General features: G+C 55.7%; 1 protein-coding gene and 2 long non-coding RNA genes across 3 annotated transcripts in view; 2 read left to right on the forward strand and 1 right to left on the reverse strand.

The window, feature by feature from the left end:
* Nucleotides 1-344: 344 nt before the first annotated feature.
* Nucleotides 345-5278, forward strand: LOC137798612 (uncharacterized). Its single transcript, XR_011079373.1, has 5 exons — nucleotides 345-618; nucleotides 1228-1424; nucleotides 1968-2164; nucleotides 2725-2918; nucleotides 3970-5278. It is a non-coding gene; the product is annotated as an uncharacterized lncRNA (long non-coding RNA).
* Nucleotides 5279-5426: 148 nt separating this feature from the next.
* The window catches only part of LOC137798638 (uncharacterized), a 120177-nt gene continuing 110837 nt past the window's right edge, over nucleotides 5427-14766 (forward strand). Inside the window, exon 1 of the long non-coding RNA XR_011079378.1 lies at nucleotides 5427-6410. This is a non-coding gene — a long non-coding RNA (uncharacterized lncRNA). The remainder of the gene's footprint in view (nucleotides 6411-14766) is intronic.
* On the reverse strand, nucleotides 8530-10729 carry LOC137798631 (piggyBac transposable element-derived protein 4-like). The gene is made up of 2 exons (XM_068595515.1): nucleotides 10363-10729; nucleotides 8530-10112 (listed from the first exon to the last, which is right to left on the reverse strand). The coding sequence occupies exons 1-2, from the start codon at nucleotides 10727-10729 to the stop codon at nucleotides 9103-9105; spliced, it is 1377 nt and encodes a 458-aa protein (XP_068451616.1). The 3' UTR covers nucleotides 8530-9102.

A 14766-nucleotide genomic window follows, 5' to 3' on the forward strand; every position in this document is an offset into this window, starting at 1 on the left:
ATTTCAAGCACTTTGGTTGTTTCATGAGAAGTTTTGAGACTTTGAATGAGTTTTATGAAAATATATAATTTTGGAAAAGCCCTGTCTGCAGAGTCGCACAAGCCTGTTTGGATGGATGTGTGTGTTTGAGAGAGGAACGGGGTTGGGTGGGAGAAACCTTCTTGACAAGTTTGTAGAGAACTGAGACGACGGCCCGGTAGCCTTCTTGACAGGGATAGAGACAGAGACAGAGACAGAGAGAGAGACAGAGCAGAGGAGGAGGCCAGTGAGAGCGATAAAGAGAGCGATGAGGAGGAACCAGGCCCTGAGTTACTTTTGCTGGCGCCGGGTGAGATAACGGACTGACACAGGAATGTGCCTCTGACAACATCCCTGCCGTCTTCTTGTCTGTTTCAACCTTGGTGTGTGTGTGTGTGTGCAGAGGAGCGGTGATCAAGGCCTCCCTAGCGACTGGAGCGATTGAGCTCGGACAGAGAGGAAGAGAACGGTCCAACGGATGCACTGGAAGACGTTATTACTAGAGGAAGGGAGGGCTGCGAGTATGTTGTTCAAGCTTGTGGAGACAGAAGTCTCCTTTCTTCAGGTCTGACCAGATGTCCACTGATTCTATCAAGGGTGGTGAGTACATGACCAATAAGGCTTTTTACACGTTACAAAACTTTTAGATAACTCCACTCGGTTCATCGCTCACGACATCGCAGCCTTTTCTAGAGTCTGTCTGTGTGTGTGTGTGTGTGTGTGTGTGTGTGTGTGTGTGTGTGTGTGTGTCTGTGTGTGTGTGTGTGTGTGTGTGTGTGTGTGTGTGTGTGTGTCTGAGAGAGGGAAGCCCCACTTGACTTGACCATTAAGGAAGAACACGAGTGGCTAGAAGTCGAAGTAGGACCGCGAGTTCCTCGGCATGTCGGCATGCCGTTAACAGAGCAGATGTGTTTTTCTAAAGGGTCTGCCGACTTGTGCTCATAGGACTCGATTCAATACATCAATGTAATAAGATGTTTGCATTTCAAGCACTTTGGTTGTTTTATGAGGAGTTTTGAGCCTTTGAGCGAGTTTTAAAAAAAAATATCATTTTGGAAAAGCCCTGTCAGCAGAGTCGCAGCAGCCTGTGTGGATGTGAGAGGAAGGGGGGAGAAGAAGCCTGATTTAGTTTGCTGGCGCGAGGTGAGATAACGGACTGACACAGGAATCTTTTTTTCTGTTTCAACCTTGGTGTGTGTGTGTGTGCAGAGGAGCGGTGATCAAGGCCTCCCTAACGACTGGAGCGATTGAGCTCGGACAGAGAGGAAGAGAACGGTGCAACGGATGCACTGGAAGACGTTATTGCTAGAGGAAGGGAGGGCTGCGAGTATGTTGTTCAAGCTTGTGGAGACAGAAGTCTCCTTTCTTCAGGTCTGACCAGATGTCCACTGATTCTATCAAGGGTGGTGAGTACATGACGAATAAGGCTTTTTACACGTTACAAAACTTTTAGATAACTCCACTCGGTTCATCGCTCACGACATCGCAGCCTTTTCTAGAGTCTGTGTGTGTGTGTGTGTGTCTGAGAGAGGGAAGCCCCACTTGACTTGACCATTAAGGAAGAACACGAGTGGCTAGAAGTCGAAGTAGGACCGCGAGTTCCTCGGCATGTCGGCATGCCGTTAACAGAGCAGATGTGTTTTTCTAAAGGGTCTGCCGACTTGTGCTCATAGGACTCGATTCAATACATCAATGTAATAAGATGTTTGCATTTCAAGCACTTTGGTTGTTTTATGAGGAGTTTTGAGCCTTTGAGCGAGTTTTAAAAAAAAATATCATTTTGGAAAAGCCCTGTCAGCAGAGTCGCGGCAGCCTGTGTGGATGTGAGAGGAAGGGGGGAGAAGAAGCCTCATTTAGTTTGCTGGCGCGAGGTGAGATAACTGACTGACACAGGAATCTTTTTTTTTCTGTTTCAACCTTGGTGTGTGTGTGTGTGTGTGTGTGTGCAGAGGTGCGGTGATCAAGGCCTCCCTAACGACTGGAGCGATTGAGCTCGGACAGAGAGGAAGAGAACGGTGCAACGGATGCACTGGAAGACGTTATTACTAGAGGAAGGGAGGGCTGCGAGTATGTTGTTCAAGCTTGTGGAGACAGAAGTCTCCTTTCTTCAGGTCTGACCAGATGTCCACTGATTCTATCAAGGGTGGTGAGTACATGACCAATAAGGCTTTTTACACGTTACAAAGCTTTTAGATAACTCCACTCGGTTCATCGCTCACGACATCGCGGGCCTTTTCTAGAGTCTGTCTGTCTGTGTGTGTGTGTGTGTGTGTGTGTGTCTGAGAGAGGGAAGCCCCACTTGACTTGACCATTAAGGAAGAACACGAGCGGCTAGAAGTCGAAGTAGGACCGCGAGTTCCTCGGCATGTCGGCATGCCGTTAACAGAGCAGATATGTTTTTCTAAAGGGTCTGCCAACTTGTGCTCATAGGACTCGATTCAATACATCAATGTAATAAGATGTTTGCATTTCAAGCACTTTGGTTGTTTTATGAGGAGTTTTGAGCCTTTGAGCGAGTTTTAAAAAAATATATCATTTTGGAAAAGCCCTGTCAGCAGAGTCGCAGCAGCCTGTGTGGATGTGAGAGGAAGGGGGGAGAAGAAGCCTGATTTAGTTTGCTGGCGCGAGGTGAGATAACGGACTGACACAGGAATCTTTTTTTTTCTGTTTCAACCTTGGTGTGTGTGTGTGTGTGTGTGTGTGCAGAGGTGCGGTGATCAAGGCCTCCCTAACGACTGGAGCGATTGAGCTCGGACAGAGAGGAAGAGAACGGTGCAACGGATGCACTGGAAGAGGTGATAACCAGAGGAAGGGAGGGCTGCAAGTATGTTGTTTAAGCTTGTGGAGACAGAAGTCTCTTTCCTTCGGGTCTGACCAGCTGTCCACTGCTTCTATCAAGGGTGAGTACATGACAAATAAGGCTTTTTACATTCTCTCTCTCTCTCTCTCTCTCTCTCTCTCTCTCTCTCTCTCTCTCTCTCTCTCTCTCTCTCTCTCTCTCTCGCTCTCTCTCTGTCTCTCTCTCTCGGCCACCCTACGGAGGAAGCTCATTTCGGCCGCTTGTATCCGCTACCTCGTTCTTTCGGTCACGACCCAGAGTTCGTGTCCACAGGCGAGGGTTTGGAACGTAGACCGACCAGTAAATGCAGAGCTTCGCCTTCCGACTCAGCTCCCTCTTCGCCAAGACGAACCGGTGCAGCGCCTGTGTTACTGCTGCGGCGGCCGCACCGATCCGCCCGTCGATCTCCCGCTCCGCCTTACCCTCGCTCGCGAACGAGACCCCGAGGTACTTGAACTCCTTCGCTTGGGGCAGGCGTGTTGTCCCCACCCGAAGGGAGCGATCCACCGGTTTCCGGCAGAGAACCACGGCCTCGGATTTGGTTCAACTCTCCAACTCTCATCCCTGCCGCTTCGCGCTCGGCTGCAAAACGCCCCAGCGAATGCCGGAGGTCACGGTCCGAGGAAGCAAACAGGACCACATCTTCTGCAAACAGCAGAGAGGCGATCCCGAGGCCCCCGAACCGGATTTCATCCGCCCTCCTCTCCCCCGGCTGCGTCTAGAACTCCTGTCCGTGAGAGTCACAAACAGGACCGGTGATAAACGGCTCGCCTGGCGGAGACCGACACCCACCGGGAACGTGTCTGACTTAACACCGAGGATACGGACAAAAACTCCTACTGCAGGCGTACAGAGACCGGGTAGCCCGTGCCAACGGATCCGGCACCCCCCGTACTCCCGCAGCACCCCCGACAAAACCTCCCGAGGGACCCGGTCGAAAGCCTTCTCCAAGTCCACAAAGCATATTCTTTCTCTGTCTTTTCAATTACTTTAGCTTCAAACTTTTAGCTTTTCAGCCTCTGATAAAACCCCACTTTCCCGTTTGAACCTTGGTGTGTGTGTGTGTGTGTGTGTGTGTGTGTGTGTGTGTGTGTGTGTGTGTGTGCCCGCAGGGATGGGGGTGATCAAGGCCTCCCTATTGGCTGGATCGATTGAGCTCGGACAGAGAGGAAGAGAACGGTGCAACGGATGCACTGGTAGAGGTAATGTTGTTCAAGCTTGTGGAGACAGAAGTCTCCTTTCTTCAGGTCTGACCAGATTTCCACTGCTTCTGTCAAGGGTGAGTACACCAACAATAAGGCTTTTTACATTCTCTCTCTCTCTCTCTGTCTCTCTCTATTTATTCTCTCTGTCTCTCTTTATTCTCTCTCTCTCTTTATTCTTTCTCCGTCCATACATTCATTTTCCGCCGCTTATCCGGGGTCGGGTCGCGGTGGCAGCACACCCGGCAGACCGACCCAGGCTTCCTCTCTCACCCGCAACATTTTCCAGCTCGTTCCGGGGGGACCTCGAGATGTTCCCAAGCCAGCCGGGAGAGCTATAATCCCTCCAGCGTGTCCTGGGTCTTCCCCGGGGCCTCTTCCCAGTTGGACGTGCCTGGAAAACTTCTCACGGGAGGCGTCCAGGAGGCATCCGGATTTGATGCCCGAACCAACCCCCAGCTGACTCCTTTCGATACGAAGCAGCGGCGGCTCGACTCCGAGCTCCCTCCTGATGTCCGAGCTCCTCGCCCTATCTCTAAGGCCGAGTCCGGCCACCCTACGGAGGAAGCTCGTTTCGTCGGCTCGTGTCCGCTACCTCGTTCTTTCGGTCGCGACCCAGAGTTTGTGTCCACAGGCGAGGGCTGGAACGTAGACCGAGCAGCAAATGGAGAGCTTCGCCTTCCGACTCGGCTCCCTCTTCGCCAAGACGGACCGGCGCAGCGCCCGTTCCACTGCTGCGGCCGCACCGATCCGCCCGTCGATCTCCCGCTCCGCCTTACCCTCGCTCGCGAACGAGACCCCGAGGTACTTGAACTCCTTCGCTTCGGGCAGGCGTGTTGTTCCCACCCGACGGGAGCGATCCGCCGGTCTCCGGCAGAGAACCACGGCCTCGGATTTGGAGGCGCTGACCCCGGCCGCGTCTAGAAATCCCGTCCACGAAAGTCACAAACAGGACCGGTGACGAAAAGGGCTCGCCTGGCGGAGACCAACACCCGCCGGGAACGTTAATATTACCGAGGATACGGACGCAACGCGTACTGCGGGCGTACAGAGACCGGATAGCCCGCGCCAACGGATCCGGCACCCCGTACTCCCGAGGGACCCGGTCGAAAGCCTTCTCCAAGTCCACAAAGCGTATTCTTTCTCTGTCTTTTCAATTACTTTAGCTTCAAACTTTCAGCTTTTCAGCCTCTGATAAAACCTCCCTTTTCTGTTTGAACCTTGGTGTGTTTGTGTGTGTGTGTGTGTGTGTGTGCAGGGGCTCATCGTGGTTGCCACCTCCCGGTCCTCAAACTCTAACTAAACGCTTTTCGACAGGACCAGGCTCAGTGACCAGGACCAGGCTGTGTGAACAGGACTAGGCTCAGTAAACAGGCACAGGCCCAGTCACCAGATGAAGGCTGCATATACAGTGTTTTTTCATATGTATGTGTAGTGTTTTCACATTTATGTATAGTGTTTTCATATGTGTGTGTGTGTGTGTGTGTGTGTGTGTGTGTGTGTGTGTGTGTGTGTGTGTGTGTGTGTGTGTGTGTGTGTGCAGGTGTCACAACAGGACCAGGCTCTGTGAACAGGACCAGGCTCTGTGAACAGAACCAGGCTCAGTGAACAGGCACAGGCTCAGTGAACCTTCACAGGCTCAGTCACCAGGTGAAGGCTGTATGTGCAGTGTTTTTTCATATGTCTGTATTGTTTTGTAATACGTATGTATGTATGTATGTATGTATGTATGTATGTAGAGTTCTCACAAAATGACCAGGCTCTGTGAACAAGGCTAGGCTCAGTAAAGATGACCATGCCCAGTGAAGACAACCGTCCTCAGTGAAGAGGAGCTGTGTGAACAGGAACAGGGTCAGTGAAGACGACCAGGCTCGGTGAGGAGGGCCAGGCTCAGTGAAGAGGGACAGGCTGTGTGAACATGATCAGGCTCAATAAACAGGACCAGGCTGTATGTACAGTATTCTCATATGCATGTATGTATATTTCTCACAAAATGAACAGGCTCTGTGAAGAGGACCAGGCTAAGTGAACAGGTAAAGGTCGTACGTACAGTGCTTTTCGTATGTATGTATGTATAGTTCTCACAAAATGAACTCGCTCTGTGAAGAGGACGAGGCTAAGTGAACAGATAAAGGTTGTACGTACAGTGCTTTTCGTATAAATGTACAGTTCTCACAAAATGATCAGGCTCTGTGAAGAGGACGAGGCTAAGTGAACAGATAAAGGTTGTACGTACAGTGCTTTTCGTATGTATGTATGTATAGTGTTTTCATATGTATGTATGTATGTATGTATGTATGTATGTATGTATGTATGTATGTATGTATGTATAGTTATCACAAAATGACCAGGCTGTGTGAACGGGACCAGGCTGTGTGAACAGGACTAGGCTCAGTGAACAGGCACAGGCTCAGTGACCAGATTACAAGCTCAGTGACCAGGACCAGTGACCAAGCACAGGCTGTGTAAACAGGACCAGGAACGTGCTCAGTGAAGAGGACCCAGCTGTGTGAACATGACCAGGCTCAGTGAAGTGAGGACCAGGCTGTGTGACCATGACCAGGCTCAGTGAAAGATGACCATGCTCAGTGAAGAGGACCAGGCTGTATGTACAGTATCCTCGTGTGTATGTCAGTATAGTGTTTTCATATGTATGACCAGGCACAGTTTTCACAAAATGACGAGGCTAAGTGAACGGGACGAGGCTGCGTGAACAGCACTAGGCTCAGTGAACAGGCACAGGACCAGTGACCAGGTACAAGCTCAGTGACCAGGACCAGCGACCAGGCACAGGCTGTGTGAAGAGGACCAGGCTCAGTGAAAGATGACCATGCTCAGTGAAGAGGACCGTGCTCAGTGAGGAGGACCAGGCTGTGTGAACATGTCCAGGCTCAGTAAACAGGACCAAAATCAGTTAACAGGACCACGCAGTGTGTACAGTATTCTCATATGCATGTATGTATAGTTTTCACAAAATGATCAGACTCTGTGAAGAGGACGAGGCTAAGCGAACAGGTAAAGGTCGTACGTACAGTGCTTTTCGTATGTATGTATGTATGTATGTATGTATAGTTCTCACAAAATGACCACGCTGTGTGAACATGACCAGGCTCAGTAAACAGGACCAGTATCAGTGAACAGGACCAGGCTGTATGTACAGTATCCTCATGTATATGTCAGTATAGTGTTTTCATATGTATGTATGTATGTATGTATAGTTTTCGCAAAATGACCAGGCTAAGTGAACAGCACCAGGCTGTGTGAACAGGACTAGGCTCAGTGAACAGGCACAGGCTCAGTGACCACGTACAAGCTCATGGACCAGGACCAGTGACCAAGCACAGGCTGTGTAAACAGGACCAGGAACGTGCACAGTGAAGAGGACCCAGCTGTGTGAACATGACCAGGCTCAGTGAAGTGAGGACCAGGTTGTGTGAACATGACCAGCCTCAGTAAACAGGACCAGGCTGTATTCTCTCAGTATTCTCATATGTATGTATGTATGTATGTGTGTATAGTGTTTTCATATGCACGTATGTATAGTTCTTACAAAATGACCAGGCTCTGTGAAGAGGATGAGGCCAAGTGAACAGGTAAAGGTCGTATGTACGATGCTTTTCAAATGCATGTACGTATAGTTCTCACAAAATGACCAGGCTCAGTGACCAGACACAGGCTGTGTAAACAGGACCGTGCTCAGTGGAGAGGACCAGTAAAGATGACCATGCGTGTACAGTGCTTTTCATATGTATGTATAGTTCTCACAAAAATGACCAGGCTCTGTGAAGAGGACGATGCTAAGTTAACAGGTAAAGGTCGTACGTACAGTGCTGTCTTAATATGTACCTATAGTGTTTTCATATGTATGTATGTATGTATGTATGTATGTATGTATAGTTCTCACAAAATGACTAGGCTCAGTGAACAGGGCACAGGCTCAGTGACCAGGACCAGTAAAGATGACCATGCGTGTACAGTGCTTTTCATATGTATGTATAGTTCTCACAAAAATGACCAGGCTCTGTGAAGAGGACGATGCTAAGTTAACAGGTAAAGGTCGTACGTACAGTGCTGTCTTAATATGTACCTATAGTGTTTTCATATGTATGTATGTATGTATGTATGTATGTATAGTTCTCACAAAATGACTAGGCTCAGTGAACAGGGCACAGGCTCAGTGACCAGGTACAAGCTCAGGGACCAGGACCAGTGACCCAGGCACAGGCCGCGTTGAACAGTACCAGACTCTGTGAACAGCCACAGGTTGTTGGGTTTTTTTTTTCCTTCTTTTTTTTCTTTCGTTTTTCCAATCCTTAGGCTCCGGGCCGAGTCCCTTGTGCCGTCGCGCGCCCGAGAACTCAATGTGTCGTTCCCAAGCCGATGTTTATGTATCTCTGTATGTACATCACATCAATAAAAAACAGTAAACAAACATTACTTTCGTATGCCTTTTTATTTGTTACACTCGCAGATTCAGCCTAACGTGCAGGAAAGGGAGAACCTTTGGCCGGGCGCATCGCTCGCGTCTCCATTAGAATAGATGTTCTTTTTTGTTCTTCTTCTCTTTTCTCTTTCTTCCCAACGCACGGGAGCATCGCTCGCGTCTCCATTAGAATAGATGTTCTGTTTTGTTCTTCTTCTCTTTTCTCTTTCTTCCCGACACCACACACGAGAGGTTTGACCCGAGGAGAACGGTTGTTGGCGTGTATCAATATCGGGAGCCTGGTGTAGCCTCTGGAAGAATTCAGTCCGACAACTTTTCTCTTTTCCGTAATTCATTTTCTTAATCACAGCCAAAGTGACGAGCAGCGTTGCAGTTGCAAAAGCAATGAGTTGAACGACCAACTTTCAAGTAGGCAAAGAAAAAGGTGCAAGGGAAAGACATTTCTAGACACAACTACAGCAGCGTGGCTGTGTTTTTGTGCCGACCTCGCTAACAAAATGCAAACTTCACTGGACACGAATATGAAAAGCGTCTACGGGACTTTTAGATTTACATTATCGCGGCGTAGCCGCCCTGCTCACCACCACCCGACGGCCGGTTCATTTCGCGCACGTCGGGCAGTACGCCAGCGTGCAGCCCTTGCAGATGTACTTGTTGCACCCGTTGCACACGGTGTAGGTTTTGCAGTCCTTGTTGGGCGGGCAGATCTGACACCTCTTCCGCTTGCTCGCGGCCCCGCGCGGCGCGGCGGCGGCGGCGAGCGCGGCGGCGAGCGCGGCGTCCTCGGGCCCGTCGCCCGCCGGCCCGGCGGACGCCCCGGCCGCCCCGCAGCCCCGCGCGGCTTTCAAGACGGCGGCGGACGCCTCCGTGCGGGGCCGACGCTCCCGTCTCTCCATGAACGGAGCCACGAGGGCCCTCCCCAGCCGCTCGAGAAACACCCTCCTCTTGTTCCGCTTGCCCGGCAGCCAGCCGGGGTTGAGCTCCCGCCACACGACGAAGGCGTTGTAGGCGGACACGTCGAGGACGTTGTGGAAGACGACCAGGGGCCAGCGCGCGGTCATCCTCCGGCAGCTGTACGTCGCGGTCACCTTGTCGAGGTTGTCCACGCCGCCCTTGTTGCGGTTGTAGTCGAGGACGACGACGGGCTTGGCGTCCGGGCGGTCGCTGACGTCGCCCCGCGCGTGCCGCGTGCTCAGGAGCAGCACGTTCCGGCCCTTCTTGGGCAGGTAGGAGACGAGCGTGGCGTCGGGCGCGAAGGCGAACCTCGACGACGGCACGGCTCTCCGCCGGGTCGCGAGCAGCTCGGCCGGGAGCTCCCGCCTGTTTTTTCTGACCGTGCCCACCACGGTGTTGCCCCGGAGCAGGAGCCGCCGTCCGAGTTCGTAGGAGGTGAAGAAATTGTCGCAGGTGACGTTGCGCCCCGTCAGTCCCTCGGTCACGTCGAGCGCGACCCGCAGCCCCAGGTCCTTCTCGGGGCGTCCGCCGCTCGGCTTTCCCGTGTAGACCTGCAGCTTCCAGGCGTAGCTGGATTTGGCGTCGCAGGCGACCCAGGATTTGATCCCGTACTTGGCGGGCTTGCTGGGCATGTACTGGCGGAAAGGACAGCGGCCTGTCGTTTTGGGGGGGGGGGGGGGGGGGGGGGCAGAGGTGACGAGAGGCGACGAGAGTAGACGAGACGAGAAGCGAGCAGAGGAAAGCGCGGAGGCGACGACAGTAGACGAGAGTAGACGAGAGAGCGGCGGCGGCGGCGGCGATGAGAGGAAAGCGTATTATTATTATTATTATTATTATTATCGCCGCCGCCGCCGCCGCCGCCGTCAAAGGAAAAGGCGGCGCGCGTACGGCCGAGCGCACCTCACCTCTGAACGGAACCAGCTGCTCGTCCACCGTCACCTCGGGCCCGGGGTTGTAGAGGAGCGGCAGCCGGCGCACCCACGCGTCCCAGAGGTCTCGCACGGCGGCCAGTTTGTCCGTCTGGCGCCTCGCGCCTCTCGTCTCGCGGTCGTCGAAGCGCAGCAGCCCAGAGTACTCGTAAAAGCGCTTGAGCGACATGGTGGCGCGGAACACGGCCCTGCCGCTCTCGGCGTCCCACAGGCTGGCCGCGGCCTCGCCGCGAGACCTGTACACGCCCGCCAAAATCAGCAGCCCCACGTAGGCTCGCAGGTCCGTCTCGTCCATCCCTTTCCAGCCGTCGCCGTGTTTTCGGGAGCCCTCCAGGTTGGTCATGTCCAGGACGATCCTCTCCACGTCCGGCGCGACAAACATGCGGAACGTCGAGGCGATGTCGCGCGCGTGAGACTTTGCGTACGCGGTGGGCCCCGGCGGCCCCGGCGCGGCGTCGGGCGACGGGCGCTGCTCCTCTCTCTCGTACGGCGTCGAGGACCACGACACTTCTCCGCTTTTCGACGGGAAGGTCCGTCCTTTGCCTCGCGGGGCGTCCTCTCCGTCGCCGTCGGCTTCCTCCTCCTCCTCCATCTCCTCCTCCGCCTCTTTTTCTCCTCCTCCTCCTCCACCTCTTCCTCCTCCTCCTTCTTCTTCTTCTTCTTCTTCTTCCGAAGACGACGTATCGCGCACTCGTTCGTATTCCTCTTCTTTGTCGTCCGCGTCGTCGTCGTCCGCGTCGTCGTCGTCCGTGTCGTCGTCCGCGTCGTCTTCTTCTTCTTCCTCTTCTTCTTCTTCTTCTTCTTTGTCCGATTCCTCGTCTTCTCGTCCTTCTCTCCCTCCTCCTCCTCCTCCTCCTCCTCTTCCTCCTCCTCCTCCTCCCGACGGCGGCGGCGACGACGACGACGATACATCGGGCGCCGGGTCGACGAGCATTCTGACACACGTTGCGCCGATGGAAACTTTGGCAGAGCGGCGGACGGTATCGCCGCGACCTCGTTCTTTTTCTCCTTCTCCCCCTCCCCCTCCTCCCCCTCCTCCCCCTCCTCCTCCCCCTCCTCCTCCCGGAGGCAAAGCTTCCCACACCGGGTTGACTTTGGCAGTGTTTTGGAGGAGGCCACCTCCACCGCGGCCTCGGCCTCGGCCTCGACCTCGGCCTCGACCTCGGCCTCGGCCTCGACCTCGGCCTCGGCCTCGACCGCGTTCTTCTTCTCCTTCCGCTTCTTCTCCTTCCTCTGACGACGGTGACGCGTCGCTCGCCGGTTCGACCGACGCGACGACCTTGGCGGAGTTTTGGCGAAGGCCACCTCGACCTCGACCTCGGCCTCGACCTCGACCTCGACCTCGACCGCGGCCTCGGCCTCGACCGCGGCCTCGACCGCGTTCTTCTTCTTCTCCTTCTCCTTCTTCTTCTCCTTCTTCTCCTTCTTCTTCTTCTTCTTCTTCTTCTTCTTCTTCTTCTCCTTCCTCTGACGACGGTGACGTGTCGCTCGCCGGCTCGACCAGCATTTTGACGAGTTGACTTGTGTTGAATCGAGGCGCCGTCATGTTGACTCTTGGCAGAAAGAACATAAAATAAATGTAAACACTGGGCACCGGAGACGGTTTTTAGTTTAGTATGTTTCTTTTTCTTCTTTTCTTTCCTTTTTGTTAAAAAAAATAATCTATTTTTGTAAAACCTTTTTTCCGTCGACGCGTACGCGAGGTAACGTCGAAGCCGAGGGCGACCGAACGGTCGGTGAGATGCAGAGGCGAGGCGACGTGCGGGGGGGGGGGGGGGGGGGGCCAGTGGGCGGAGGCAATATCGTTTGGACGAAATAAAAAGACGCGAGTGACCCTCGATCGCGGATGGAACGCGTCGGACATGTCTTCCGCGACGAACGGAGGCGAGAACGCGCCGGCCCGCGACGATTCGCCGACCGCCCGAGGGCGGCCTCGGGAGGCAGACGGCAAAGTCGCGCCCCGCTCCGACGGCGGCCGCGGGGACGAAAGACGCGAGCCGGCCGAACCCGGTCCGCGCTTTGACCGGGACGCGGCCGGGCTCGCCGCGGACGACGACGACGGCGACGACGCGCCGGCCCGAGGCGATTCCGCGACGGCCCGCCGTGTCCGGCCGTGGGAGCGTTGGACCGGCGCGACGTTTCCTCGCGAAACGCGGGGCGGGTCGAACGGCTGGAACGCGATCCCGTCCAAGCCGATCGAATGGGCTCTGGCCGCGACCGTGCCGGCCTGGGACGATTCCGCTCCCGCTCGAGAAGCCAGGCGGCGGGTGATGTTTCCGCAGAGGGCGGACCAAGCGCCGCCGCCGCTGCTGAGAGCGTGGAGAGTCGCGTCCGACGGCGTCGATCGAGAGAGGGACCGGGACCGGGCCTTTGACGATTCCGCGATTGCCCGAGGGGCGGACGCCGCCCCCGACGCCGCCCCCGACGCCGCCCCAGCCGCGACGGGCTCGCCGGGCTCCGTGGATCGCACGGCGCCGGGGGACGCTCGCCGGTGCGCCGAGCTCGACCCCGAGCGTCTCGAGCCGGGCGCGCTCCCCCCCGGCGACACGTTTCTGGATCGGCACGCTTACTACGCCCGGGGAGGGCGCGCCTACCCGAAGGCGACGTACACCGGGGAGCGTCTGAAGATCGAGATCGGACGAGAGAGGTTCCGAGGAGGGTTCGTCGCGCACCCGGACGCCGTCGCGGCCCCCGGGGCGGGCCCCCGCCGGAATCTCGCTACGCCGACGCCGACGCCGACGCCGACGGACGGGATGTACGTGACGCTGGACGCGCGTCCGTGGTGTTACGTGTGCGGGCGCGCGCCCCAGAACCACAGCTCGCGGTGCTACCGGAGAACGAAAGAGCTCGCGGGGGAGCTCAAACAGTACGTCGGTCGTCTGCGTTTCGAACCGTGATCCTGCGGCGGACACATTTGTGCGCGTGTGTGTTTGTGTGTGCGTGTGTGTTTGTGTGTGTGTGTGTGTGTGTGTGTGTGTGTGTGTGTGTGTGTGTTCTGTGTCGTTGCTTGTAACACTGGTGATGACTAAATAAATGTAAGACAAAAACAATACAACGCAACTGTCTTGTCATGTCTTTATTTGTATCATTTATTTATTTATTACATTTAGCATACGGGATGACTTGTAATACAACGTAAAACTCGGGTCGTTTCGACCCGAGGACGAGGCCGGGAGCTCGGCTATACACTCGGGTCATTCTGACCCCGGGGGACGGGGGCCGGGAGCTCGACGATACACTCGGGTCATTCTGACCCCGAGGACGGGGGCCGGGAGCTCGACGATACACTCGGGTCATTCTGACCCAGAGGGACGGGGACGGGAGCTCGGCTATACACTCGGGTCATTCTGACCCCCGAGGACGGGGGCCGGGAGCTCGGCGATACACTCGGGTCATTCTGACCCCGGGGGGACGGGGGCCGGGAGCTCGGCTATAAACGTGGGTCAGTCTGACCCCGAGGACAGGGGCCGGGAGCTCCGCGATACACTCGGGTCATTCTGACCCAGGGGGGACGGGGGACGGGAGCTCGGCTATACACTATACACTCGGGTCATTCTGACCCCGGGGGACGGGGGCCGGGAGCTCAGCGATACACTCGGGTCATTCTGACCCCGAGGACAGGGGCCGGGAGCTCGGCTGTACACTCGGGTCATTCTGACCCCGGGGGACGGGGGCCGGGAGCTCGGCTATACACTCGGGTCATTCTGACCCCGGGGGACGGGGGCCGGGAGCTCGGCTATACACTCGGGTCATTCTGACCCCGAGGACAGGGGCCGGGAGCTCGACGATACACTCGGGTCATTCTGACCCAGAGGGACGGGGACGGGAGCTCGGCTATACACTCGGGTCATTCTGACCCCGGGGGACGGGGGCCGGGAGCTCCGCGATACACTCGGGTCATTCTGACCCAGAGGGACAGGGGCCGGGAGCTCGACGATACACTTGGGTCATTCTGACCCAGAGGGACGGGGACGGGAGCTCGGCTATACACTTGGGTCATTCTGACCCCGGGGGACGGGGGCCGGGAGCTCGGCTATAAACGTGGGTCAGTCTGACCCCGAGGACAGGGGCCGGGAGCTCCGCGATACACTTGGGTCATTCTGACCCAGGGGGACGGGGGACGGGAGCTCGGCTATACACTATACACTCGGGTCATTCTGACCCCGGGGGACGGGGGCCGGGAGCTCAGCGATACACTCGGGTCATTCTGACCCCGAGGGACGGGGACGGGAGCTCGGCTATACACTCGGGTCATTCTGACCCAGAGTGACGGGGGACGGGAGCTCGGCTATACACTCGGGTCATTCTGACCCCGGGGGACGGGGGCCGGGAGCTCAGCGATACACTTGGGTCATTCTGACCCCGAGGACAGGGGCCGGG

This window comes from Clinocottus analis, unplaced genomic scaffold, assembly GCF_023055335.1.
Source record: "Clinocottus analis isolate CAN_PGR_092001 unplaced genomic scaffold, fCliAna1.0.p SCAF_30, whole genome shotgun sequence".
Lineage (NCBI taxonomy): Eukaryota > Metazoa > Chordata > Actinopteri > Perciformes > Cottidae > Clinocottus > Clinocottus analis.

Excerpts from the sequence above, each read along its gene's own strand:
- LOC137798631 (XM_068595515.1), bottom strand. The coding sequence starts at position 10,729 with ATGACCAACCTGGAGGGCTCCCGAAAACACGGCGACGGCTGGAAAGGG. Across the intron at positions 10,113-10,362 it reads GCAGCTGGTTCCGTTCAGAG|GCCGCTGTCCTTTCCGCCAG; the intron begins GTGAGGTGCGCT and ends CCAAAACGACAG.